At 46.3% G+C, this 27,877-nt stretch overlaps 1 protein-coding gene across 10 annotated transcripts in view; it reads right to left on the bottom strand.

The window, feature by feature from the left end:
• HTR4 (5-hydroxytryptamine receptor 4) overlaps positions 1-27,877 on the bottom strand; it is a 139,675-nt gene that overhangs the window by 48,182 nt on the left and 63,616 nt on the right. For 7 of the 10 annotated variants that reach the window (XR_008579220.1, XM_054841390.1, XM_054841389.1 and 4 more), the window contains 4 exons: positions 26,604-26,729; positions 25,423-25,623; positions 11,530-11,683; positions 9,086-9,654 (listed from right to left, as the gene is read on the bottom strand). Coding sequence is in view for 9 of the 10 variants with exons in the window: in XM_054841390.1 (XP_054697365.1) it covers positions 9,086-9,654; positions 11,530-11,683; positions 25,423-25,623; positions 26,604-26,729 (1,050 nt within the window). In the remaining variant the exon portion in view is untranslated. Of the gene's footprint in view, positions 1-1,826; positions 2,420-5,219; positions 5,697-9,085; positions 9,655-11,529; positions 11,684-25,422; positions 25,624-26,603; positions 26,730-27,877 lie in introns of those variants that run through there. The other 3 variants (XM_054841395.1, XM_054841392.1, XM_054841397.1) reach the window with 3 other exon arrangements.

Here is a 27,877-nt window from a genome sequence, read left to right as displayed (position 1 = left end):
AGTCCACCAACAGATTTATGTCTATTAAATGCAAAAATGTCATTAGCTTCTCTTGTGCCTCTTGCTAAGCACTGGAGGGTCCCTAAAGGCAGAGCCCTCCCAGGCGCAGAAGAGGACGTTCCTTCAGGTCCTCCAGCCCCCAGGGAGCGATGCGGTAATGTGCCTGCAGGGTACGGTCAGCTGAGGGTGCCTGCCCGCAGGCCTGCTAATCAGAGTAATTCAATCACAGGAGCACGATGGTTTGCATGCAAACATAATGCTTGCATCTCTTTGCTAAGATGAAGCAAAATAAATCCCTACCATCAAGGACAAAAATCAAAATTCCAGCCCAAACGTATACGAAAATACTAGCTGCACGCTAGCAGTATTTCATCAGCTCCTCTGAAAACAAAAATTATTGCTGTCTCTCAATGGGGAATTTCCGCTAAACTCCTGTTAAAAAGAGGAATTACATAAAAAACCCAAAATTTGCAGGGGATGGAGATGTCAGGGGGATATAATAATTTGGTATGTTTCTCAAGCTTTTGCTTAGAAACTTCCTAGAAAGAACTTAGTGGGAATGTGTTTTATCAGCGCATTCAAAAAGGGGTGAAGTTCTTTCCTACTGGTCCCATTAATAAGGCGACTGCTGGAGAAATTACAACACACATCCTAAAGATTAGCAGCCTGTAATTGCTCCAAATCTCACAAGCGCAGCAAAATATATGCTGCTTACATTGTGCCTCCAAAATGACCTACGGAAATGCAGCGTGAAACAGCGAGCAATGAGGCAATAAAGGAAAGAGCAGACCAAGTCTGAATGATCTGTCTTGGGGCTAATGAACTTGTAGTATGTCAAAGCTCTGATCCATCTTGCAGGATCATTAAAATTCCCAGGCAGTTCCTGCCAGTCAGAAATTTTAACCCTAATGGCCTGCTTTTCCTCTAAATAATTGCATAGCTTTGGGCAGTAGTATTCTGCCACTGAAATTCTTTTTCAGATGATACGTAGTGATAAGAAAAAAATCAGAGAACAGCGACAGAAAAATCTGTTCAGTTTGTGTAAAGGGGGAAAAAAGACCTTTTAGAATGGTATTCATGTTGTAGTTGTGCAAAAAGAAAAAAAAAAAATCAAATTTAAATCAAAGACCTGCATCCTTTGTGTTTAAAAACTGAGTCACAGTGAAGATTCACTTCCACATCCACTTCAAATTTGGTCAAACCAAGCTAAAATAGCATGTTTGTTACTGATGGTTTTTTGTTCCCTTGCCAGGTCTGCTTGTGAGTTTTGTGCACCCTTTCTCCTTAAGAGCAAAAGCAAAAAAAAAAAACCACAAAACCAAACCCCACCTTTCGGATACTCTAGAAGAACCAATAAATATTAGATTTTACCCTTTCAGCTAATTCGGTGGAGCCTCCAGGCAGCCTAGCAGTGTGACTGAGGAATGCCAATAGCTGGCGCTGAAGCTGAGGGTAGTCGGGAGACCCTGAGTTTGAACCCAAACTTAATCTTTCACCTCTGGGCCAGCTGAAGATCAGACTCTTCTGTGAGTTTGTCCAAGCAAAGTTGTGCATGCACTGAAATATCTCATTTTCTTTCATTTGTTGTTGGGTTTGGGTTTTTTTTTTTCCCTAAAGCAGCACCGAGGCCCTCCCTTGCCCTGGCTGGCCGGTTGCTGCTGCAGCCTGGAGCTGAATTCCAGGTTCTCGCCGCAGCCCTCGGGCACCATTCTCTTTCCAACACCACAAACAGAGCAGGGCCGTACCACCCCCCTGACAGCACAGCCTGTATACATTTCCTTTACAGAAATAACTTCCTTCTGGTTTACATAATTAGTCATTTCTGCGAATGTGTGCGTGTGCGTGAGAGAGAGAGAACAGAGGGGAGACAAATATTTAGCATCGTGTAGCTGCACCAGCAGACCTGGGCTCAGATGCCTCTCTGCTTCTACGAAACGGTTTTTAGGGACTTCGGCAGGGAGGGCTGAGACATTGTCCTGGCCGTGCCCGACCCGTCCCCCCGTGCTCACTGCCGCGGTCCCTCCTTTCTCCAAACACCTGTGCCGGTGCCAGCGGCCACCGCGCCGTTCCACGGGAAAATGCGATGACGAAGGCGCGCGTCCCCCCCGTCTGAGGCTAATGCACCTTCGCCGACGAAGCGCCCGTGCTGGGAGAGCTTTCGGCTTGCCAAACGCCACGGGACGGCTCTGCCCTGGGAGAGCTGGAGAGGAGGCAGGGGAGCAGAGGCCAGGGGGGCCGTGTTGGCCAGGCTGTCGGCTGGTTCTCGGCCGGGGTGGGTGGGTGGGAAAGCCCCACTGCTGGCGCCAGCCCACGGCTGCTGCGGAGGAGCGGTGGGAGCCGCCGGGGCTTTCCGACCCCCGGCAGCAAGTGTGTTACTCTGCCTCGGGAAGCTCTGCGGTCTCTGCGGCTGTCTTAGTGCCTAAGGAAGGATAAGAGATAAGAGGAACAGGAGGAGGCAGAACAGGAGGAGATATTTTACTTGTAAACCCAGAGCCTTGAGAGACACCTGCCAGTTCCATCAAGAAAGCAGCTCTGAGTAACTAACCTCTGTGTTTTCTGAGTCAAGCCACAACTGCAGCCCACAGAATCCCACCACTGCAGGTGGGACGGGATCACTGCTCCAACCATGCCCTATGAACACTAGTGACATGACGCACGCCGGGCACTGAGCCTGCTGCGTGATTCAGCCCATGCTCACTGCCTGGGCGCACAGGGGAACCACAGCACTCTTTAACCCATCTCGTGAAGCCATTTCTGAGCCAGGAGCTCGGAAACTCCCAGAGGATTTGTAACGCCACAGCCACCGAATGTGCCCGTTCCCCTGAAGGTGACCCTGCAGGAGAAGGGGATGGTGCATGGTGGCACAGGGACACCTGGCCAGCCAGGATTTGACCTGTGAGAAGGCAACTGAGCACTGATGTAGTTAACGACCTTGTGAAATTAAAGCTGTGGAAAAGGCATGGTCATTCAAAATCATCTTTGAAAAGACGCAAATTGCTTTGCTTCCACAGCAGCGGGCATCTGAGCATCCTGATGTGTATTTGCTACAGGCAGCACCCCGGCTGCTGCTCAGGCAGGAGGGTCCTCCGCATCAGGGTGTCGGGGAGACCCCAGGAGCAAGGGGAGCTGGGGCTCTGAGCTGACAGCCTTGCAAAGCCCGGAGGATTTCAGGATGGCTGCTCGTATTTCTGAAAAGCTACCTCGTAAACAGAGGGGGAAAGTCTCTATACCTTATTCACTGGTTTAAAGCTGCATGAAGTAATGCAATGCCATCAGCCCATCCATCCCACCTGTACATAGTGGCCTCTAGCCCAAAGGCTCCTCTGCCTCTGGCCAGGAAAAGGTGAGGAGAAAGGAAGAGCTCCTGCCTTTCCCTTTACGGACTGGAAGTGGCAACACAAAGATGAACCCAGGTGCAAATTCTCCCTCAAGCAAATTCCACGTCAAACCCCTGCAACAGGAGGGTCTGGCTGCATGGAGTGGGGGCAGTGGGTGCACCGGGCACCCGTGGAGCTCCCCTCGTGGTGCAGACACCGCTGGAGCCACCATGGGTCTCCCCTCAAATTACAGCAGACATTTCACAATACGCAGGTGCCAGGAGCAGCTTCCAGCTCAGAGCTAGGGCAGCTCCGTGGGAGGGATGTGTAGGGGACTGAGCCGTGGGGCAGGACCACCCCTGCGCACTCCCGTTGGGGACGCGTTGCTGACAGGCACACCTCACTCCTTCCTTCGCTCCACGGCAGCTGTGACCTTCTCTTCCCTACAACCAGGGTAGATTTATTTTTATTCCAGCAGATCTGTAAGCTGTGGAGTTGCTAAACTTCTAAAAACTGGAGACCTGAGTTACTGCGTTGCCTGTTCCAACAGCAGCAAGGAAGCACGGAGGCTCGCTGCAGTTCAGGAGATTTACTGGCACAATTACGTTCCTACAGGGACCGGTACGACTCCACAGCAGTGCTCTGGAGTTGAGTGCCGGCTGCACGCAATGATTTACTGCACACTTCTCCCAGCATCTTGTGCACCTTCAGAGTGCTGACATGAGTGTGGGCTGATTGGGTTATTTATTTAATTTTGTATTTATGAAGATGATGAACTTCCAGCCCCCCAAGCTGCCATGCTTCTTTTTTTTCACTTTGTCTCTCTTGGCTCTTCTAAAAGGGAAATCAGGATGTGTTATACTTTGGAGAAATAAAATTGGCATCAGCTCTGTCTGAGAAGACCTCTCTGTGATGGAAAATGAGTAAATAAACCACTTACTATAGCTTTCTCTGAAGAGACTAATACACTGCACTATGCTGAACAGTGCACTTCTGACAGGAAATGGGGAACGTACCAAAGCAACCTCCTTGACCCAAACGTTCCAGAGTTTATCTACTCTGAGCATTGCTCAATTATATTTTACCCAAAGTCATCTTCTTCACTGTGACAAAATTTCAGAACTTGTTTTATCCAAGAATTCAGGCAATGCTGATCTGGGTTCCCATCCACTTGTGCGGTACGAGAGTTTAATGATTCATGAAGGCATGAGTTTGTTGTTTTGTGTTGAATAAATGTCTATGCATGACAAAAGATATGCAAGCAATATGTTTAAAGGGGAAGACAGCACTTTTCAGATGATTATGGCATTTTTCTTTCAGTCTCATGGTGCACAGAACTCCTGAACACATGCTACAACTATCCAGAAACCCATATCTATTGCAGTTAATTATTGTACTAATTTTTCCCATACGTTAGTTGAGTGCTCATTGTAAATTCTCCTATCCAGTCATTATTCAGAATGATTCCCAAGTCCTTTCAATGAATGATATTCCAAACCATAGGTTATTAGAACTATGAATTGCAAATATTTGTAATGAATTACACAATTTGTGCTGCAACCAGAGAAACAAACCTTTGTATGACATGTGAGTTGCAATCTCAGCCATTGAAAAATGAATAGAGCATGAATTTCGGATTGTAGCCACACCTGCAGATTTCAATTCACCATTTGCATGTGTCCTGCCTGAATTTTGCAATTGATGGTGCACATCATAAATTAAATAGGTGAATATCCAGACGTAAAAAAAAAAAAAAAGGGTTCTGGCAATTCCAACACTTGCAGAAAGCAAACTCAGAAAAAAGGCAAATAAAAAAATTTTTTCAAAGCTGAGTATTTAATTCTAATACTCTTTCCCATCGTACACATAGATCCAGCTCTAACCAAATCCTATCTCCTGGCTGTTCATGACGTCTTCAAAACACATATTGCACCACATCTTACCCTGCCCAAGCAATGGGTGTCTCTCACACCAGCTGATGGAGAGTTCAGGATAAAAATGAGTGACAGGAAATCCTTTCCCCATCTTCTGGTTCATAATTTAGGGATAAAGCGGGGTGGTTGCCAGGGGATTAATCAAGCTGTGGTCACCCTCACATCATGGGCAAGCAGCCGAGCCACTGTGCAGTCTGCTCCCTCGCCCCATCGCCACTGCGGTTGCACCTGGCCCCAGGCGTGCTGTAAAAAGTCTCTCCCTGCCTGGGTCACCCAGAGCACTACAATCTTCACCAATCACTTGAAAAATAAATTTAAAAAAAAAAAAAAGAAAGAGAACTGTTTCCCAAGCGGTCTCTCAGTCTGTGTGTGGTGAGGGCGTCTGCCTCTTCTCACTGCCGTGTTTTATCGCACTCTGCTCCTCCTTCTTCTTTTTTTCCCATTCCTAATATAAATGTGAAAAATCCCCAAATGGGAATGTCAGAACATTTTGACACTAAAGTTATCAGAAGAAAAAAAGAAGAAATTACTTCCCTCCCTGGAAGGCACTCTCACAGGTCAGAAACATCCGAGAACAAGAGCCTGGATTTTAACAGTGATAAACATGATCTTTGCACCTGTACACACACCGGCGAGGTGACTGTGAGCAAGGACAGAATGGTTGGGACAGGTAGAGCTGAAGGAAAGTTCAGATCTTCTCCAGATTGGAAGTGGAGAGGTTAGAAATCCCAGACCTACTGCCAACCCCTCCTGACTCCCTTTGAAGCTAAATGATTCACGTCAGCTTCATACAAAAGCGCAAATCTGCGGGTTTTGGGGGAAGAACTCTGCCCTAGATTCAGCACAAGGTCTGTCCTTCTCTTCACTGCTATCCCTGCCAGGGTACAAAAAGCAGTTGTAAAATTGCACTTGCACAACTTCCCCATTTGCAGAAGCTCTTGGACGGGAAGAAACAAGTTTGAGGTTGGAAAAGAAGTGTGTGAACCGGGTCCAGCCCCTATGCAGCTTCTCAGTTGGGTTGGTATGAAGCGAACCCATACAGGAAGGTTTCAATATTTCAGCTGCTGGGCACAAACCCCTCCTATTTCCAAGCTAGTAAAGCAAATGTAAGCTATACCTTGAGAGAAAGTGCCTCACTAAATTTCTCTTCCATCCGTGCTAGGTCCAACCTTTTTTGCATTTAAGACAGAAGCATTGAAGAAATAAAAATTCCTCAAGTGACATTAACTATCTAAAGACTACAGTTGGTTAGTTTTGCTTTAATTCCTGCACCTCTATCATCACCAGTGCATAATCTGCACCAGGGAAAGAAGTCACACTTTTTCCATCAGTTACAAAGCTGAGGAAAACAGAAAATAATTGCTCTCTGAAGTGCTGATGTGCAGAGCCACATCCCTCCAGCACATGGAGAGAAGAGGGGATGCAGCAGTGGGAAGCGAGTGCCTTCTGCAGAGCTGGAGTGATATGGAAAGGCAAGAGATAATCTGATTTGCACGTGTAGTAAATCAAAGAGAGGTGACATGCTTTTATCCATAAAAGTACTCATAAAAGCTAGAAGTGGACAAGATGCCCTGTGCAGGTTTGGTTCTTATGGGGCCTTTTGCAATGGTTGTCAGACCTAGATTGACAGGACTGTTTCACATTTCCATGGATAACTTCTATGCAGAGCAGAGTGGTACAAGTGGGAGAGAGAAGCTGGAAATGAGGAGAGCCTGATCTCAGCTCCATGGTGGGATCCACCATTTACCGCAGCCCACCAGAGCCTCCCAAGCTGGCCAGGATGGCCAAGACCACAGCCACCCTTAGCTTTGGAGGAGAGGTGACTCTTCACATTTGCTTTGGCCACCGCAGGGACATCGCTATGTTTAAAAAGAGTCTCAAAATGTGGAGTTTGTCAGCCTAGGGACACTCAGCAGACAATGAAGGAAATCAGTGGCAGCTCAGCCGTCCTGGAGGTGTACGGAGCCTCCTTGTCTGCTCGCTCGGGAGCCTGTCTTCACCGACCAGCATCCCCAGGGCAGTGCTGGCCTGAGCCTGCCAGTCCCACAGGGCACAGGCAGGACAGTGAGGTCTCACAGGGAGATAACTCAGTGCAAAAGCAGCGAGACAACTTGGAGACATGAGAAGGCACCGGCATCACCATCTGCAACACTTGGAGGTCAAACATCAGCACGGACTGAAGCAATTCACCTTCTGAGCTGATGTGCTCCCTGCGCTCTACATCTCCAACTCACACCTAGAAGAGGCTCCCTATCATCACTCTGCCTTGTATACTTAACAAAAAGCATCTTGTTGCTGTGATTACTAGCCAAAATAGACACCACTAGCTCTTTCTTTGTGTTTCGGCCACCAGGCTGACCCCCGCACCCACCGGGTACAGGCATGAGAGCACGGAGCTGCCCCAGTTAACCAGGGACGGGAGCAAGGCTTCCATCCCCATGCAGGGACACATTTCCAACATTCACCCCAGCAGTTCCCCAGCCACAGGTACTGGTCGCTCGCTGTGGGATGAAGAGCTGCATCCAACAAGGGCTGCTCTCTCACTTCTCCTAACCACAGAGGAGGAGCATCTGTCTTGTCCCCAGGAGCGTGGCTCCAATAGAAATACAGGATGAGTGTGGCATGGTGCCATGCATCCATCACAGACAGAGGGCTCTGGGACCATGGCCCCCGAACAGTTTTTAATCAGCAGAAGATAAATGGTTTGTAATGTCCTTCATAACTTAGAAAGCTTGAGAGGTCTGCCTCAAGGTTGTGACAAGCCCTGCCCCATCTCCCATCCATTATACGGCTCAGGACTCTTTCCAAAACTTCAGAGATCACTGCAGAAGGGAGCTTGGGCAAACCAGCAGATCAGACTCAGCTGGGAACTGCTCAGTGTCTGATTTAGTCTCCAGACGGGTTCAGGTCTGAACACAAATATGGTTACCAAGTCCCCATCTGCATGTGAAGAGCCATGAATCCATCTACCAAAAGAACCAAATCTACTCTGGAGAGTTGCATAGAAACACCTATGGTTTTTTTTCAGAGATTGGAGTTTGTTCTGATATCATGGGAGATAATTGTTCCTCCCTCCCTTCCTCCTGTGCTCTGCCTCCCACCTCTCCACTCGGTGAGGAGAAGACAGCAGAGAGTGTCTCATACCACAGATCCCTCCAAACCCCTCTGCACCCCGGCAGTGCACAGCCCACACGCTCTCCTCTCGCAACGAACACTCTGTGGTACTCAGTGGAGGGTGGGTGTGTAAGGTGTGGGGTTCCAGTTCACTAGGACCCCAAACTGCCAGCCACCAGGACTGCGTCCTGTAGCCCGTGCGAGGCACGCTCAGCTCCCAGGGCTCCCGCAGAGCTGGGTGCCGCTGCCTTGCACAGGGGCAGGCTTTGGCTGGGTTACAGCAAAAGGCAGATACCCCGGCATTTTCTGAGCTGCTGAAACAAAAAGTCAAGCACCTCTCCTCCCAGAGAGCCACTGAAGTGCCCCAGCAGGGTGAGGACATTTGGGGGAGTTGTTCATCTTTTGCTGTTCATTAGTTGCTCCCCTCAGACCAAACAGCAGGGCTTGCCAAAATGCATACACGATTTCTGCATTCTCCCAACTCTTTCCTGAACATGCCTCTGGAGAAACTGCACATGCCAACACATACCTGTTATCTACAAACCCAGGCTGTGTGAGCACCTGAAGGATTTCTGCACACTTCTCTTTCCCCCTTCCTTTTTAAACATATAATTGATCAGATATTTCAAATGCAAAGCAAAACCAAGCCTTTACAGAAATTCTAGAGAAGTACTCTTTCTAGTGACTCCAGGCATTTTGCAGCATCCGAGAAACACTCACCTTAGTACATGAGTCGATCCATTTATTGTGGTGGTGGAACAGGGGACCGTCTGCCCCAAGATGGAAGGCCTTCGGTATCGCTCATCACCGCAGCACAGGATGATGAGGAAGGCACGTCTGAAAGACTTGTTCAGGAAGGCGTAGAGGAAAGGGTTCAACCCTGAATTGATGTAGCCCAGCCACAGGAAAGCCGTCCACAGCTTCCCTGGCACCGTGTAGTTTATGAAAGGGTCCACTATGTTTGTGATAAAGAAGGGGGCCCAGCACAGGCAGAAGCACCCCATGATGATGCACAGGGTCTTGGCAGCTTTGGTCTCAGTCTTCATGCGGTGTGTGCTGTGCTGGTCCGGGTGGTGCTGCCGGCCATCGGTGGGGGCCCCTGCACGCTGCAGCACCCGGATCTGGCGAGCATGATCCCTGGCCGTGACGTAGATGCGGTAGTAGGCCAGCACCATCAGGAGGAAGGGAATGTAGAAGGCCACCACGGAGCAGGTAATGGCGTATGGCTTGTTGACCATGAATATGCAGTAGGTAGAGTTGGAAGCCTTGTTGAACTGCCTTTGCTGAATCTGGGGCAGGGGGAGGAAGGACAAGGACAAAGAAGGAAAGAAGTTCAGCACTTCTCCTCTGATACCAGCAGTCTGTTTGCCAGGACACCTCAACGCCTCTCTCCAATTCTCTCTCTTCCTTCCCCTCTCCCATCTGCGGTACCTGCCTTACTCACTGCTGTCTCTCCTGCCTGTGCTCACACTGTGGGCTCTCTGGCCCTGACGGTCCCAGGTCTGCTGGACCAGACCACATTGCAGCTCCGGCATCCTACAGCATGCCTCAACCTGGCCAGTGAAAATCACCTTGAGTCCCCAGTTCAGACACAGCGAAGGGGAGTAACTCCACTTTGTGCCATGCTTTTTTGCAGTGCTCACTGCTCTGTTCATCAGGGTGTGGTTTTACACTAAGGATGCATGAGTTTCACCCAGCCGAGTCCCACAGGGAAGGGACCAGGCTGCAGCAGCTTGGGGGGGCAGCTCCAGGCTGGGGCGTGACACTGAGCTTCTCAGGCACAGGGGCTGCAGGCAGGAGAAGTCTGCAGGTTGAGTCCATAGGCTGAGATCTGGTCAATGAGTTGTGATGGAAACAGAGACAGCAGATGAAGAAAGGGGTCTTGCATGTGAGTTTGGGGAGCAGGAGGCATAACTGGGACAGACAGGATTTCTCTGAGGCTATTCTTGCTACAAAACAATGTCCCTGCAGGTCCCTCAGGCCCATCATTACTGGTGTTTACTCCAACAAGAGAATAACCCCGTCTCCTATTTAAAACTATAATATCAAAATTATTTAATTGGGCATCTAAGGAAGTTTACTGCTAAAGTAAACTATGAAGCATTATCACTGGGTGGTGTTTGAACCCTGCACTACCTCTCAGCATGCATGGTGAACACCAGCAAGTTACAAGGAAGGGCAGGGCTTGCACTGGTATTTAGAAAAGCTGGTACAGACAGCTGGGGGTCGAGTCTTTTCTGAAAAGGTGAGGGCGAGAAATCAGTGCAAGAAATCACATACCTGACATGGTTTGTCAAATAAACAAAAAGCACCTCCCTCTTCTACCAGCTGCATGTCCTAAAGGTGCTTGTCTGGAAGCAATTTTGGCTTCATCACCTTGTCTAGAGGCTTGGCAGCTTACATTTGTTATTCTCCATGAGCCAAAAAGTATTCATAGCTCCTTGACTGAGACTTGGCATAGAAGATGCCACATCTCTTTAAACAAGCTCTTCTAAATAAGGTGTTTTCACAGTTTGCCATTTTTAATTCCTGCATCTCTACATTGGAAGGGGAGCAGATTTGCAGCTCTTAAATCTTTGCCCTGTAGACGGGATCCTGCAAGTGAAGCCAGATTGTGGTGGGGAAAATCGACTTCTGCTGATACAACTTGCACAGGGGAACTTCACCTTCTCCCTCCCCTTCAAGACTCACTCCAAGACAGGGGATATTGATGGGACTTGCCCAAAGCACCACACTTTCTGGCAAAGTCTGGGTTTCCTGGCTCTCCAAACACACAGAGGGACCCTCGGGCTCAGCCGGCAGTGGCCAGCACTTCCCCAAGAGCTGCAGAGGCCAAGGGGAACCGAGGACTCCTGAGGTGCCCGTCAGGAGCCAGCTGGCACTTGGCGTCTTTTCAAAGGACTACTCACTGTACTGACTGGTAGACGCGGGTAAAATCCTCCCCCAGAGCCACCACTGTCTTTGTGACAGTCCTTCCAGGGCACAGTCATTTCAAATCCCCTTAAAGACATCCTCCAGAAATTCAGCAGCCCCTCTGCACCGACAACAATAAATTTCTCCTTAAACCTCTCTTGCCTTCTTTTCTCTGAATATTGCTTTTAAAAAAGAATATACAGCACTGAATATATTTGATACAAGGTTGGTGTACCTCCTTAGCTACTCACCAGATCAATGATGCCAATGCTATTCCAGCCTTGCATGATAGGGAGGAAAGAAATAAATGTTGGGATTACCCAGCACCCTCCAAGCATTACAGCGATGCGCAGTGGAGTCATCTTGTTCCTGTAAACCAGAGGCTGGCAGCAGATAGCATAGTACCTGCAAGGAGAAAAGTGAAAGAACAACCGTCATCAAAAGAGACTTCCAGATCTTCAAAACATAAAACTGTAAAGCATTTTCTCCAGCTTGTTCCTCCTGCCTTTCAAAATAGAGAAAAAAAAAAAAAAAAAGAGCCTATAGACTATTTCCATTGACTGCCTCTCACGCAAGAAGCTCAGGATATTTTCACAGCATGAGTAAATAAGGTTTCATGGTGCCTCGCAGGGGAAAGGCAGTATTTTCTGTTTTCCAGCTAGGGAAAATGAGGCACGATTAATGCTGTGGTTTGTCTGAGGTTGCAGAGCAAGGGAGTGACTTCATATTCAGCCCTCCTCTCCCTCTGCACTTAGTCACAAAGCTGTCTGCATCCTCCTCACCACAGTGAATGAGTCCACCTTCCTTCCATTTAGCCATAACTGAGTAAATGTTGGGGTTTTCCTAAGTGCAATGGACATTTATTCTGACAAGTCTGCAAAAGCTGTTATTGCAAATTAACAAAGTGCTTCAAAGCTGTGAAAATGTCAGTAAAATGAAGTGTGTTTTTCCATAACCAAGCTCCCTTTCTACCTCCCAGGAATCAGCCTCTTGTCTGGCTGGGCTTTAACCTTCTGCCACAAGGACAGGGCAAATGTCTGCATGGGGCTTCCAGTCTTTTCACCGTCAAGGGGACGTGTCCTGTGCTCTTCTTTCTCCTCCTGATCCCTCCAACATATTCATAGTACAACAGGTCCCTGCTCTTAAAACAGCAACTAGCTATGAACTAAAACTGTCTTCTCAAAGGGATACAAAATCAACTCTTCTGTCTGTTTGGTCCCTGTGCTACCCACCTGCCAGCCGATTTCTACATCAGGAAGGTGTATCAAACCTAAAACTGGAAATCCTTTTGCTCTGAAATCAATATAGGCCCGTAAGCATAGTGGATCAGCAACCATATAATCCTACTGCAGATTTCTGGTGGTCCTGACCTGACAGTCTGCCTCAGGTTCCCAATGAATCATCTTCGATCTGTAGAGTTTTGGATTTCAGCCTGCATTGTAGAGACACGCCGGTACTGATGTCCCCACTGCTGCCACAGGGAACTGCGGTCCAGAGACACAGGAAGTGCCCATAAATTCTCAGCTCTTCTAAATAACAAAATATATAACTCAGCTATGTGTCTGGCGAACGTATTTTCTTAGTGAATCAATGACGATCATCTGGTAGATGTAGTTTCCAGACTTAGTGAGCACAGAAATTATGCAATATGGTGCCCATAGGATATGAGCACTGCATTGAAGAAGTGGACAGTTTCAAAAACTATTTATAAAGGGAATGAATGACCTCTGTCAGAGATTTTTTTGAGTCAAGCCTCGCATCAAGGCATAATGTGTACGTAGAGAGCCTCACTGCTGAGTGCCTATAAAAGTTGATTTTATGAGGTCAGTAGAATCATGAATGAGAGACATTAAATTAGCAAACACACACTAAAGCTGGACCACTAACCTGAGATGCCTGCAGCACATTAAAATAAGACCTATGTGAATGCACACATACACACAGCTTATGTGTATGTATTAGAGAGATGTCCTTGATGTGCATAATTTATTTCATCAAGATTTGACTGGGAACCAAAAGTTTTGTGTTGAACAGGCATAAAAATCTAAGAATTTCCAAATTTTCTTAAGGCTTTTTTTTTTAAAAAAGTCATGTGGAGTCAACTGAATTGCTTTATTTTGATAAAATCAGATGATATATTCCACACAAAGGGCTGAAATAATATCAAAGTGTCAAAAGAAAACATTTTTTAAAAGTCTCTTTGAAACAAGATTCAAAATGTCACAGGGGAAAAATGTTGAAACAAGCATTCAACTATTTCAATTTGATCATTTCTACATTCTCTTCTGGTTTCCTGTGTGCATGAAAATCAGCCTGTTCCTCTGAAAAGTTTCACTTTCAAAGAAATGGCATGTTTGACAGTAGCTGTTCTTTGGGAGCATTGGGTGAAACGTTCCTCTTGCGGAGCCCATGCCAACAGCCACGGCAGTCCGTGGGTCGGATTCCTGTGTCCACTAACGCAGCCCTCACATCCCTCCCGCGAGGGACAAGGAGGAGCTGAATAATATACAGGAACAGGACTTACATGGTTTTGGAACTTGCCTTCATTGGATCACGAGTTGAACAAGCGAGGGTATCCAGCCTCGAAGATACGCAAAATTCAACTGGGTGAGACCCTGAGTGGCCTCATTAAATGAAGATAGATTTGAGTCTGGCCCTGTTTTGAGAGGAAGGCTGGATCAGAGACCTCCAGAGGTCCTTTCCAACCTACATTTTTCCGAGTCTATCAGAAAATAGGGACCATCATGGTCAGATTTCAGTACCTTAATGATTTCAGAGGACAGAATAAACACTTATTTGTTCCTAGGATAACTACCCTCCTCATGACAGCCACAATGTGCTTGTGTAACCTTGCCCTGTATTGCTGGAGCTTACTGTGTTTGGATTTCCCCCTTCTCTCCAGATTTCCTTCCCCCAGGAAATAAACTAACCTTTGAATTCAAACGCGTATTTTTGGTAATGTTTTTGACTGCTTATTAGGACAGATGGTGCTTCTCTTGGCATTACGTGCAACTGCTCTTCTGACTCTAAACACAAGGGAGATATATCTGGCATATTTAATTATTTACTATCTGAGAGACCGCTACTGGAAAGTGCTACCCAGTGCTGGACATCAAAGGATTCCTGTGACATGCCTGATGGCAAGTTACTGCAAGTCACAAGAGACTACATTTATTTGCAGAAAGGGCAAAAGAAGAAACTCAATAAATAAATGGGAAAGAACAGCGAAGACACCAGCTACCATTTCACAAGTTGAATAAGCAAACTGAAAAGGAAAACCACGATGCACTGCTAATTAACTACAGCATGCAAACAATTCTTCCGAGCAGTCTGAGTTATTACATTTCTGTACCTCTATCTCTGCTGCAGCTGACAGCATTACACTGACTTGTACATGCTATTAAAGGCCATTAGAGTAAAAATTATGCCTGTAAAAATGACATCTTAAGCTCTCATATTTCTTCCCTCCCAGTGATTCAACAGCAATTTTCCTCCACTTACATGTCAAAAGATTATACATACATATATTTTGCTAACTGCTGCTACTGTGACTTCCCTTATGTTCAGAAAGCCGAGCTTGGTTCCTCCTGCCCTACATCGTTATCAGTAACAAGGTTCTGCAATCAGAGTGTGGGTGACAATTTTGCTGATGGCAAGGGAGGCAGAGAAGCACACCGTCCACTTTCCCATAGCTCAGCAGGATTTCCATGCAATGGCCCAGGGAGTCAGATAATAGAAATCTGTGTATGCTAACAGAAGTCATTGAAGTCACATCAATTTTTGCAGTAGCTGGTGATTTGATGTATGTGATGGTTTGGGCATTTAAGCAGGTATTTATTCACTGAGAGAAAAGTAATTATATCTCTAAGATTATCAATAGTTTTAGTCAAAAGTTGAAATAAAGACGTTTTCTTATTCTACAGTTCTGCTTCCTTTCAAGCTAGAGCTGTTTTTCTGTGCTCATAAAGAATATCTATTATGTGCTGGTATGAGAGCGTGATGGATGAATATAAAATGTAATACATATACATGATTAATATGATGTCCAAGTTTAATTAAATATTAATTCTTACTATTATCAGCCAAGACCCATGTTTCTGCAGTTCCTTGAAAACATTAACTTCCCTGTTACCTACAGCAGAGCGGATGATGCGAAACAGCCTCTCCTCCGCCTCTGTTATGACATTCTTTGCTGAAGGGGAAACACAAGAAACCCCTCCATAAAGCAAACGTTATTATAATACTTTTCCTTTCCCACATCAGATGCCATGTGAATTAATCAAGTGCTAACTTTTCACAGATGGCTCAAAAGAACAAATCCGTAGCTCTTATGGCCTTACGTATGGCTCTTACGGCCACTGCAGATACGTCTGGCTACCGAGGATTTGTGACCTGCCCAGCGTCACTTGGTGACTCTGTCTCAAGGAAGATGTATGTGAATCTCCCTGCTCTTCCAGTGGAAGCTCCAGTGATATGGATTTGGGGGGACCAGTTAGTGCCAAGTGGATCATTTCCCAAAAGCGAAGCTCACGTGTTACAAACACTCTCAAGGGGATGCAGGTACACCTCAATCATGTTCACAAAAGCTACAAAAAAACGCTCAAAGTTCAGCGGTTCAGTGCCCCAACCTGTGGGGCAACTTCCTCCATATTCCCGCAGGCATCTCCAGCAGGAGCTGCCACGCTCACATGGAGGAGTCCGTACGCAGTGTCCACAAGCAAAAGCAAAAGGTTTTATCCTTTCCCTACAGGACTTGCACTTTGCCTGCCGGCAAGCTCCTCTTTACAGTCAGCGCTACACATAAAACCAGAAAGCAGAGAGAAATGCCTGATGAACTGTACATCAGCAACACATTTGTACCTAACAGCCTTCAGCACTTTGGGTAGAGAAGACATAATATCACATTCCTCAGCAGCAGGATCATGGACAGCTTGTCTAGTGTTAAACTTGTGTCTATGTGAAGACAGGAGATGGCAGATAAGAGGGAAGCTGTGAAGGCAAAGAGAAAATAGACAGAAAATGAACCTCAGTTATATTCTTGCCTTTTATAACTGAATGCTGAAACTGCTGTGCTGGTCCAAGGCTTTTGTGGAAATTTAAGTGTTGTAAATCATGGGTGTTTGCTGGTGCCATTTTGCCTGTAGGAAAAGTCCTACGCGTACATGCACACACATGTATGCACACTCCTTGTATCACATCCTGCCTTTCCTGCAGGAAAAAAATAAGAAAAAAACCCAATTCTTGAAAAGCACATCAACTTTTAAGTGATGACATCTGTAATTATTACAAGTTTATGGCTTCTAGGCTCTTGGAGATGAGAAAGGAAAGTGGAGGGACTGAGAAACAGCATCGCATTTCAACACACTGGTGACCTAGATCTGACAGCAACATAATTTAGCTGTGGTCCATGGCAAGGACGGCTATTTGTGGTAGTAACTATCTGCATACTCTGTATAAGTACCAACACGATGAGACTCCAGTTGTGACTGGGATCTGTGGTCAACACTGAAATCAAGGGTCCAGGAATCTAGATAAGCAGCTGGGCCAGTAATGTTAACGTACACCAATTTCCGTGGTGAAAGAGAAGCAAGCGGTGATACAGCAGGGAGCACATCTGGCCACACATCAGCCTGGACATCCAAGCACCTCCTCAAGCCCACGGTGGTGTAAAAGCTGCCCTGGGCACATCTCCAGAGAGCAGTCCTGGAGTCTGCAGCTCCTGCCTCAGCGTCGGTGATGCTCTAACCACACCGCTGCTCTTTCCTCGCCTTCTGGGCATGACAGAAATAGAATTATGGAGCTGCATTAGATGATTCCTTGCCTTTGGAGAAAAATTAAAGTATCCCACTGATTTGCAATACGATTTTATTTGAGCTACGGGTACGTAGACACTACCCTGAAAGAAGCTGCTTAGCTATCACAGACAGACAAATACACACCCACCTTTACTAAACAGACTGGTTCTGTGGGTGGCCCACATTTAAAACCATTTGGTGTCATGTGCATGTATAAAATTGTATACATACCATATGTTTTATCATCACTGGGGCCAAAATGAACTGAAGAAAATTTACTGAATACTTATACTGAATAATTTTTTTACCTCCCCTTAAAGAATCTAGAAAAAAAGACAAGAGGATGGGAAAACTGTGGGTGCTATTAGCTCTCTCCCAAAGTTTGGGTGCAACAACCATCGCCATACACGCTCTGTGCCTGAATCACGCCTTGAACACCAAAGTGGGAATGATTTGTGAGTTCCTAGGGAAGGAGAGGCCAAAGAACCACAGCAGCTGGCAGCCAGACTCCACCAGCCACCACCGCAGGGCACTCTGCTCTTCGCCGACACCGGGGCGCAGGCTGAGCCTGGCGGGGGGGTCCCGGGGGCTGCAGCCCCAGGCAGCCCCCTCAGATGCTGCAGATACTGAACGGCACGGAGGGAAAACTCTTGCAGGTGACAAGGACATTTATTTCAGAGGCTGCTTCTCCTCGCAAGACACAAGTTACATCTAAGAATTTGGCTAGTTTGGAAAATTCCCTTCTTTGTCTTTTTGGAGCTCTATGCTGGCACGCTCCACAAAACTGTGGTTTTGCACGCTCCTCCTCTCCCTCAGTTAACCCAGATTGGGCCAGACTCTTCCGCTGAACCCTGACCAAGCAATGAAGTCTAAGCAGCCAGGATCTCAATTTATTTGTGCCTGTGTGAAATTAAAACAGCGCTACTGGCTTTGATGATATTTCAGTGAAACCAGATTCTGGTCTCCACATAACCAGATTTTTACTTTTTTTTGACAGAACAGCTCTTTCTCTTTTCCTTTTTCCCACTGAGAAAATCAGCTATGGTCTCTGACTGTGCCAAATAAAACAAAGTTATGCATCACTGGTCCAGAAAAAAAAAATGTCCTAAAATGACTATATCTAACAAAATTAAATTCTTATTAGAAAAACAACGGCCTGCTGGTGTTGAGATAATTACACTGAGAAAAATGCTAAAGAGAACAGTTAATTGGAACTGGATAAATTTAGCTATTAATACAAACAAACGTATGTTGCCAAATGGAGATAGAGTCGTCCTTCATGGTCCCCGTGCGGGTCGGTGTGTGTGGAGGGGTATTGGCAGCAACAGTGGCAAAATAAATTACCATATTTCTAGAGGGTTTGTAAAGATTAATAAAGGACAGTGCATCCCTCAGGCTGTGCCATGGCCATCTGCTCCGCTATTTTTCTTAATGCTCTCGGACCTGAATTCTGCAAATCCCGTGTTAGTTTTCTTGCCGAGCCGAGTGCCGACAGGGATAACTCTGCAGTTACGTGTTGTGTCTCGCAGCCCTCGTGATGGTCTCCATGGGCCCTCGCTCAGCCCCTCTCTGTGCTGGCTCTCTGTTCCTCCACCTAAGTGACTGGGGGCTGTACGAGATCAGATGCCTTTCCGGCTGAAAAGGGCACGGGGGGATTTATGGTCTGGTTCAAAACTAGAGTTGGAATTTGTGTTGTATAATCCGATTGCCAACTGCCTAATCATTACTTACTCATAGCTATTTAAAACCTAAAAAGTCTCCCCACTAATAACCTCCCCTCACCCCTGGCCAGCCAGCAGATGTTCTGCAGAGCACAGCTGGGCACAGCTGCTTTCTCCCCGTCCTTGAGAAAGACATCATGCTCCCAACCTCGAGCCCCACCACGGCCCAACCATCCTTTGGCGAGCCAGTCGACCCCCTGCGCTTCGGCTGCGTTGGCTGTAACACCGTGCAAAAGAGATCCGCACAGAGAGCGATGTGATGCAGCACTGGAAACAGGAGGGAGCAGGCAGGGGCTTCTTCTGGAGAAGGACTTTCACTGCAGAGCACCAGGGTTTTGGGTGTTCGGGAATCTCTAAAGCATCATCTCTCTCAAGGGATTGTGCTAATTTGATGTCTGAACAGTACATTAATGTTAATTAATGTTTGTAAATGGTGCAACGAGCATCTGTCACTCTGGTGCTCCAACGCTCTTTGGATACATCTGCTTTGCTTTCGCCTTTATTTAGCAGTGATTATGTGGTATGTTTGAATACCAGTAGGATTAGCGTTGAATATACAAACACAGAGCTAGGTCTGGTTTGTTGCATGTTACATAGCAAATCTGCAAATGTTTCAAACACGCCAGGCAAACAGTGTACCTAGTGCCCAGCAGAGATGTAGATTTGGAGGAAAGCTTCACAGGCTGGGACACAGCCAGGAGAGCTGGAGGAAGCAGAGAGAGGATGCAGGATGCTCTGGTTGCATGAAGAGCAGAGGTGCCAGATGTACGTCTAAGCCCAAGAATACAGACATTTAGGACCTGTTTGTTTCTCTGTTGGTTTTTTCCCCCCAAGACTTTGAGAAGTAATTGTATTACAAATTGTACTGCAAATATTGGAGAAGGAAATTGCCTTTCCTGACAGGTTAACTGTATTTGGAGACTCTATCATAGCCACTTGGTCTATTTATATGCAGTGCAATTATAGCCACAAAGAATGGATAGATATGCATAAAAAATTCAATAAATAAATAATTCAAGGCTAAATCTTTCTTTTATATTAGAATACCAAAGGGATGATGAAAAAGCATAACCCAGTGACAGCAAAATTTGGATTCAGTGAGCCCTGAGGTACCTCTGATACCTTGGAAAAACACCTTTTCAGATCAGAGTCTCTCTAAGTCTCTGCAGTACTTCACTCCCTGTGTCTGACCGCTAAGATCAGTTTATCCTGCCGCGATTTCTCCAGATTTTCTCAAATGCCTTTGAGAATTAAAGCCTGAATGCTAATTTTTTTTCCCAGAGGTAGTAATGGAAATAGATACAAGATATTATCAGATAAAAGTCTTTTCAAGCAACACTTTCTGAGAACGTTGAACAAAATGACTTTCCAAACTGAGCTCTGAGGATTAGATTAACCACCCAGTTTCTTAAAAAAAAACCAACCACAGTTGTATGCCCTGAAATAAAACAGAAGGCAAGAAATATATGAATCACAGAAAAAACACCAGCTAGAAAAAGCATACTCCCATAAAGTCTGAATGAACAGAAGGGCAACAGCTAGTGAAAATTAAATAAACCACTGGGAGGGAAGCCGTGCTGTCGGTGCTCCTCCAGCCCAGCTGCCAGGACGGGTGAAGCAGTGGTGATGGAGAACAGCTCCACCATGGGCTGAGTCACCCTTCCCTGCACAGACACCCAGGCATTCATCTACCTGCTCTGATCTTCTCAGGGCCATCCACCGCTACCTCCTCATCTATTATGTCCCCTTAACACTGGGAGTCGGTTCTCACTGCGGAAAAAAAAAACAACCACCCCAAAACAACCAAAAATTGTCACAGAAATTCAAGTTTCTGCCAGCAACCTTTAAAGCCTAGGTCTGAGGCTTTGCACACAAGAGGGTGAAGAAAGACATGTTGCTCTTACTCACAGCAGAGTGAGTATTTTGAGCTGACATGAAAGTTGCTTGGAGATGACTGCAAAACACCACAAAAACCAAACTGTCTGGAAGCCTTTTCAAATCTCGACTAATGTTTGCACAGGACAAGATATGCTTTGAAAGCCTTAGTCCCAAAAGGAAAATCTGGTGCAGCAGTTGGACGTGAGGAGGCTTTGCTAACCTGTTAAATCCTTGCCGTGAACAGCACGCGTTGGGCGCACTGCTCGTTTGGGTTAGAGGATGGTTACTGTGGCAAGTCATTAATCTCTGTGGGACTGCGCTGTCAGGTACCCACATTCTGACTAAGATGCACCAGGAACTGCACAACTTTTTGAGTTCAGTCTGCAAAAGGAAGAGGATTTTAAAAACTGCCAAAGCGCACAAGAAAAAGGTGCAATTTAGAAAATTTTTGTACTTGTATCTATTCAAATGTGACTGAAGTCTGGATAGTGTCACTTTTCATCTCTAGCACAGATGTGAAGTGAGGTTGACATTTTCTCCTTGACCTTCTCAGGATGATCACAGACCAACACACCTGGAAGTGATGCTCACAGGACAGTCACAGCAAGGGGATGGCACACCGTGAAGGAGGAAAAGGCAGATTTAAAAGGTGGGGCTCAGCCTTCTTTTGGTGCGGAAAATGGATCTATTAATTCTGTATCACCACTCCACCCAAGCCGTGTTGAAAATCCCTGTTGTCCTGCTTGCCGAGGGGGATTGGAACAGCAGCCAACTTCATGGCAGCAAAAAAACCCAAAAACCCAAACCACTTCAGCAATGGCCACAGCACCCTACTGGCATCCTACTAAGTTGTAGTTTGAAAATCATGTTAGTCAGTCAGTCAGTCAGTCAGAGGAAGAAATAGAGCTTTAAGAGAGGAAGACTAGGGACTGACCCACCTCCGCAATATTTTCATTTACAGCAGTTCAGGAGAGCTAGTCCAGTGCTACAGGAGCCACCTTGGTCTGTCTCGAGCACCATGGTGGGTAGTCTGAACTTGACATCTGGTCCTGGGAGAACCCAGAAGCCCATAGTGTCAGGACTCAGTCAGATTCCCACTGAGGTGCCTGATCAAACAGAAAGCGATGAAAGCCACGTATCTGACTTGGGATTCTCCTCTTCACACGAGACAGAGAGATCTTGGGCTTTCTCTTTCAGCTGACACTCACTGTCAGCAAACACAGACATAATTGTGCCTTCTTGTACCAGGAGAAGAAATATACCTCTTGAAACGTCTAAGATGAAATCCTGGCTTTTTTCATGTCAATGGCAAAGTTCCAAATGATTACCCACGGAGTCAAAATAGCATCCAAGATGAACTTCTCCAGCAAGAATGAATGGCTAGGAGAGCTATATGTGCCCTGCAGCGACTAGATGACAGTGAAAAGTCTCTATGGCAAATTCAAGCGCCTTTGGAGAGGAGCAGCCTGTCTCGGGGATGTTGGTGTTAGTGCTCTGCTAATGGTGTCGTGTGCGGTGGTCTTTGCTCTAACAAGCACTCAATAAAGCCATTTTGAGAAGAGGAACAAGAAAAACACGGTACCAGAGAATTACCTAAAATTTAGATCAGCTCTGCAGCTAGTCTGCAGAGGCGTCATTCTTCAGCGTGAAAGCACCAAGCAAATGATAAAGGCTGCAATAATTATCCATGTCAGGCTGCATCCCGCCACCAGCTAGGAGAACCTTTTCTCGCTTTCTGCCTGAGAGCAAAGAACAGCACATGTATGGTAAACACAAGTGAAAGAGAAAGAGAATTTATGCAACCTGAAATAATTCCCTGACACCTGGAAATTTCAGGTTTGTCAGCTGTCAAAAATTGCCGCTGTGTTTCTGTATCCCAGACAGTGCAGCTCTGCTCCCTCAGCCCTGAACTTGCAGAGGTTTTCAGCACACCCATCACTCATTAATGAATTCATCCTCAGCTCCTTTTCAAGCAATTTGATTGCTATTTAGTCAAACGTGGTCAATACTGGGGGGATGGCAAATATTGGGGGATTTCTGTCTGTCAGTGCATTCATGAGGAAGAACTTCACAGGCATTTTCGGAAAGATTTTTTTTTTTTTTTTGCTGTGACACTTAAGATGATCTCCAGCTCTCGGGACCTTCAAATTCTGAGCTCTAAACACTTTTTTTCAGTCAGTTTGGCACCAAGATTGGTGGGTGTGGGTTTTTTTTAGCCAGTGTGTGTGCGCCAATTTTTCATTCTACGTTAAAGAATCTTTTAATCCTGAAGAAATAAGCAGAATGTTTCTGTATGAGCAACAGGTTCAAATACACACTCAGTAAGCGGAAAGCTTTAAAAGCAGAAAAATTTTATCACAGAAGCCGAGCCACTTAAGTGGAGCGATGCTGATACAGGACTCATTCAAGTGCAGTGCCCGTCACCCCTCAGGCACCAGTGCAAGGGGTGCTGCGCCTTCCCAAACCCTTTTCAGAACAACTGTGGAACAAGCTTAGAGAATTAGTTTGCTCCAAAGCTCCTGCTTTCTTTCAAGACAGCCGTTCTCCTCTTCTGTGTAGTATTCCAGTGATTAAAGCATTGGCTTGGGATGGGGGGATGGAGTGGGGGTCCCCAGACTCAGGTCTCCCTTTCCCTCTGTCCAAAAGAGGGGGAATCATCTGTACGTTCCTGTGGGCAGCGATGCTCACCCATTGCTACGGCAGCTCTGCGTCTGGCAGAGAGAATTCAGGGCTCTCTGGGCAGAGAATAAAAGAGCGCGGAAGGAAGAACAGAGCTGTAGTCACCTCCAGGTGTTCACACTCTGCTCCGAACGTTTCATCTAGTATAATCTAATCCATGTCATTTTAAGATTTTTTTTTTTGGTTGAAGGTTTTGGGTTTTTTTCCATTTCCAGTTCCTTCTACTGAGCTGGGTGTTTGCAAACTCTGCCTCAGGTCTATTTATAGCAAGAAAATCCTCCTGTATAAAACTGCGGTCTCTGTTCTGTATCCCTAAAACATTAACTCTGAGCCAGGCATTTCGACAGTCATAGAGCCAAGGCTGCCCCCCATCCCTTCACCGCCCGGAGACAAGCTGTCCCAGCAGCGTGGGGACCCACAGCGACAGGCGGCAGGAGCGAGAGCTCACAACGTGCCGGGGGTCTGCAAGAGGGTGGCACAGGCAGGACAAAGCGGGGGGTTCCCTTCTGTGCACCCCACACAGGAGGTTCCTCATCCCCTGCGGGTGTCAGAGATCGGGGGGTGAAAGGGAGGGGGGAAAACAGTATTTTCCCTTCGTGTCCCCTTCTCTGCACATCTCCCTCTGTTTAATTAAGAGGCTGGGGAATCAAACTCCAACATTTTATATAACAAGGCCACATTCAGAGCGCAGTGCCTAGCATCTACTTTACTGGTAATTGGCTCAAAGTGGCAATTTGTCGACGTTTTTAAGATAACGAGCTTCCTATTCGTGTTCCAGCCATCTAAACTTCCAGACAAGGAACCGCGCTGTAGCTGTTGCCTGTCAGCTTCTCTCTGGATACAACGCTGCGCGTGCCGGTGCCCCTCTCTCCCACAACAAAGGAGAGCTGCCCTCAGCGGAGAAGTTAATCGAGCATCTTTTGAAGTCTGGCTGGGTACAGGCTCTTTGGATGAAAGATGCTATTTAAATATCAGTTGTCATGATGACGAGAAAGATTATGGTTATTTTGGCCATATTAGTAATACTAAGTAATAGTAAAGGCATTGAAAGCTGAGGCACAGAACTCAAATGAAAGCTCTAAATATTGCTTATTAGAAAAGCCGGTGAAAATGTTTTCTTCTAAGCATTTATCTTGGGAAAAATTCTTGCTATTCTGTATGGGAAGTTCTGCCCTTTACCCTGAAAAACTGCAGACAACAGTAAATCAGAATTGTTTGCCATAAATTATTTAGGATTTTGACTTCATTTTAATGAAGTGGGGTTTTTTGCAAGAAAAGTTTGAAAGAAAATAAAAGTTTTTAGGATCTCTCACAAAGGTTTTGCACTCTTTTCACCAGCTTTATTTACCTCCTTGTTATCCTTCACTAGTGGAGATGTGCAAATGGATGCTCTAGAAAAATAGCTGATAAAATTTAGGGGGGTTTGCTCTTTTCGCTCTTTCTCCATATAGTCTCGTACTATACGTCACAATGTGTCATTTAGTAATATGGGTTTTCATCCGCTTGTACGGCTGCTAGCAGCAGGAAGAGCAGTTCAGATAGTGTTTGAAAGATCTGTCAAATATTTTTTTGACAAGAGAGAGAAAGCCAGATAATTTAGTGTTTCAGTCCCTGGGAAGACGGGGCTCAGCACAACACATCAAGCCTTCCCTGCAGCCCCTGGCAGCAATACCATAACTGCGAGCAACGTCCCTGCTAACCCAACGTCCCGTGCACGATGCACCTCCGCCTGCGACAGCTGCAGGTCTTTCCTTTGGATACATCTCTAAGGTGCCTTCTCTTTACTGCAAAGAAGAAACTGTGCCATGTCTGATCAGTAAAGCAAACAGAGCTGTGCCGCAAAGCGGCTGAGAACCTCGCTTGCTCTATCAATATAAATCTTGTTCCTTTCAAAGTTTTTCTACGCTGATGAGGATTCAGGGACCTCTCTCCAAAATCAGCTACCGAGAGAGATTTATTGCTCTACGGTTCCCAGCAGGTTCATATTTGCCCTTTGGCTACTGCTGACGAGCAACAACGCTGAAGAAATTTAAAGAAACTTTAATTATTCTCTATGCTCTTCTGTTCATACCTGTCCAGAGAGATACAGCACAGGTGCAGGATTGACGCTGTGGTGAGCAGGACATCGAGGGACGTTCGGACCAGGCAGAACATCTCTCCATAGATCCAGTTGTCCTGAACCAGCTCGATGGCTCCAAACGGCATCACCAGCACCGACACCAGCAGGTCCGCAAAGGCAAGGGAAACAATGAAATAATTGGTCTTGATTTTCCTGCAAGACAGATCACAGAATTAGGGTGGAATAGTTTCGGTGCAGCATCCTCTACATATGGACAGAGATTTTAGCTTGTGATTGGGTCTAATTTGCTCCATCACACTGAAAGGTCCTCTCTTACGTACTCCTCACTTCACAGGGTCACCTCTAGCTCGATACTGGTTTCTGTGGCTACATATCCACTGTGTTCTCTCCATGAACGCATCTTTCTGCTCCCCCAGACGAGGCAAATGGATGCTCACAGGCCTCTGCGCGTGGCTCAGCCTCACAGCTTGCGTTGGAGAGTTTGGGGTGGAGGAGGGGGATTTTGTTTTAACTTGTAAATTGAGAAAATCCTTCCAGAAAGCACTAAGAAGAATCTAGACTGAAGCTGTAATTTTAACTTGAAGAGTACTTTTTAAATCATAACAATAAAATAGAATTAAATCCATTAAAAATCCCACGCAGAATATGAATAGAGGCTGTTGAATTTCTCACTCTGCTCCTGAGGCTGGGCTGACAACTCCCAGGGGTAGCAGCAAGCCTCGAGACAGGAGTTTTGCCTGTGACCCCCCCAAATCACTGGCAGCTTTTGCCAAGCTGCGGCTGCACAACTGCAACAGGACCCTGAGCCGCACGGTTTTCTGAAGGGGCTGTCAGGAAATTTGAGATGGAAAAGGGGTAGAGGCCAACCTGCTTCTCCCAGGAATTACTGCTTAGCTGTTTTTCATTGATTTATCTGGGTTTTTTGATGCTGAGAGTGCTAAAAACGTAGAGGATGGATACTAAAATGATCCCACCGCCACGGTGTGAATCCGAGTGGGGATGCACAGAGGCCAGTGTGAGAGTCTGACATCGCCGTGGTGCGATGCACGGCCAGAGACACCCTTCGCCGCGGCAGCTGATGCCCTTAGCTGTAGGCACGGGGCTTTTCAGGCAGGGATTCCCCCCGTGCCTCCCCGCGGAAGGGCAGGCGGTGGCCGGCCGGCCGGGCTCACCTGAGCTGCCTGTCCCGGCACACGGCCACCATCACCAGCAGGTTCCCCAGGATGGCCATCAGTATAACGGCGGAGATGAAGGTGAGCAGCACGATCTTCTCCGCTACGCTGAAGCCCTCACTCGAACTGGGGAGCAGACAAAAAAAAAAAAAAAAAAAAAAAAGAAAAGAAAAGAAAAGAAAAGAAAAGAAAAGAAGCTGCAGCGGTGTCAGGAGGGGGTCGCCCGGGCAGCACCGAGGTGCCAGGCACGAGCACTCATTTTGGCACGGGTGAGAGCAGCGTCCCCACGCCCGTTGCAGCGAGGCAGCCTTCCCACCAAGACCTCGGTGCCGTTTCACAAAGAGCATTTCATGTGGGGAAATTCCTCAAGATGAGCATTTTGCATCTTGAGTTTTGAAATCTTCTACATAATCTTTTCCCTTGTTCTCTTTTCCCTTCGCTCTGTGCTGCACAAGAGGCAGTCTGGCTTTTTTTTTTTCCCCAGTTCATAACTTTTCCAGAATTAGGGGGAACAAAATTTAAAAAAAAAAATTAAAGGAAGTGCCCAATTTCCCCCTACCATGACATCAATAATTTATTTCAGTTAATGAAAGCAAAGAAAAGGAAAAGGAAGGATAACATGCAAACACAATGTTGAACACATTTTAAGTCTGCATTTCCACAAATATCTTATTAAACATTTCAAAAAAGTTGTTGAGGTTTTTTTTCGGAGCCTGAAAAGCAGGAAGGTAATACACAGCATGCAATAAATAGTGTTTAATTCCTCATAAAATTGGGTTTAATACAAAATTTTGAGCCTCTTTTCCTTTAAAGCTATTTCCAATTATGTATACAAAACAAAACGCATCCTAAACCTTCACCTGCTTGTGCAGCTTTCCCTATTACATTCCACAGGTGGGAATGGGTGTTTGTTCATGTTGTCAAGTGTGGCTAGAAATAAAGTGGCATTAAGAGCAGCACTTGACACTAATTCAGCAGGGAAATTTCTTCACAGGTATTCGGCACCCAGGATTAATGTTGTGAGATTGTTCAGGTAATTGAAAAACTGAACTGTTATTCTGATTTACTTTGACTTCCTCTGGGGTCTCTTTTTATTTACTAAATACATTCCACACTTTTACACTTTATCTCACTGAACTCTCCTGATTTTGGCAAAGCTAAAAAAGATTGGAGACTGCTGACGTCCTGCCTCCACTGCCCCGTTAATAAGCTTCTAGCGACTGACTTCCCCCTGAGCCTGCATTGCGGAACAGCCACTCGATCACAATCTCCAT

This window comes from Grus americana, chromosome 14 (genome assembly GCF_028858705.1).
Source record: "Grus americana isolate bGruAme1 chromosome 14, bGruAme1.mat, whole genome shotgun sequence".
Lineage (NCBI taxonomy): Eukaryota > Metazoa > Chordata > Aves > Gruiformes > Gruidae > Grus > Grus americana.
The sequence above is the reverse complement of the archived record's forward strand: the minus strand, read 5'-3'. Positions and strand labels throughout refer to the sequence as shown.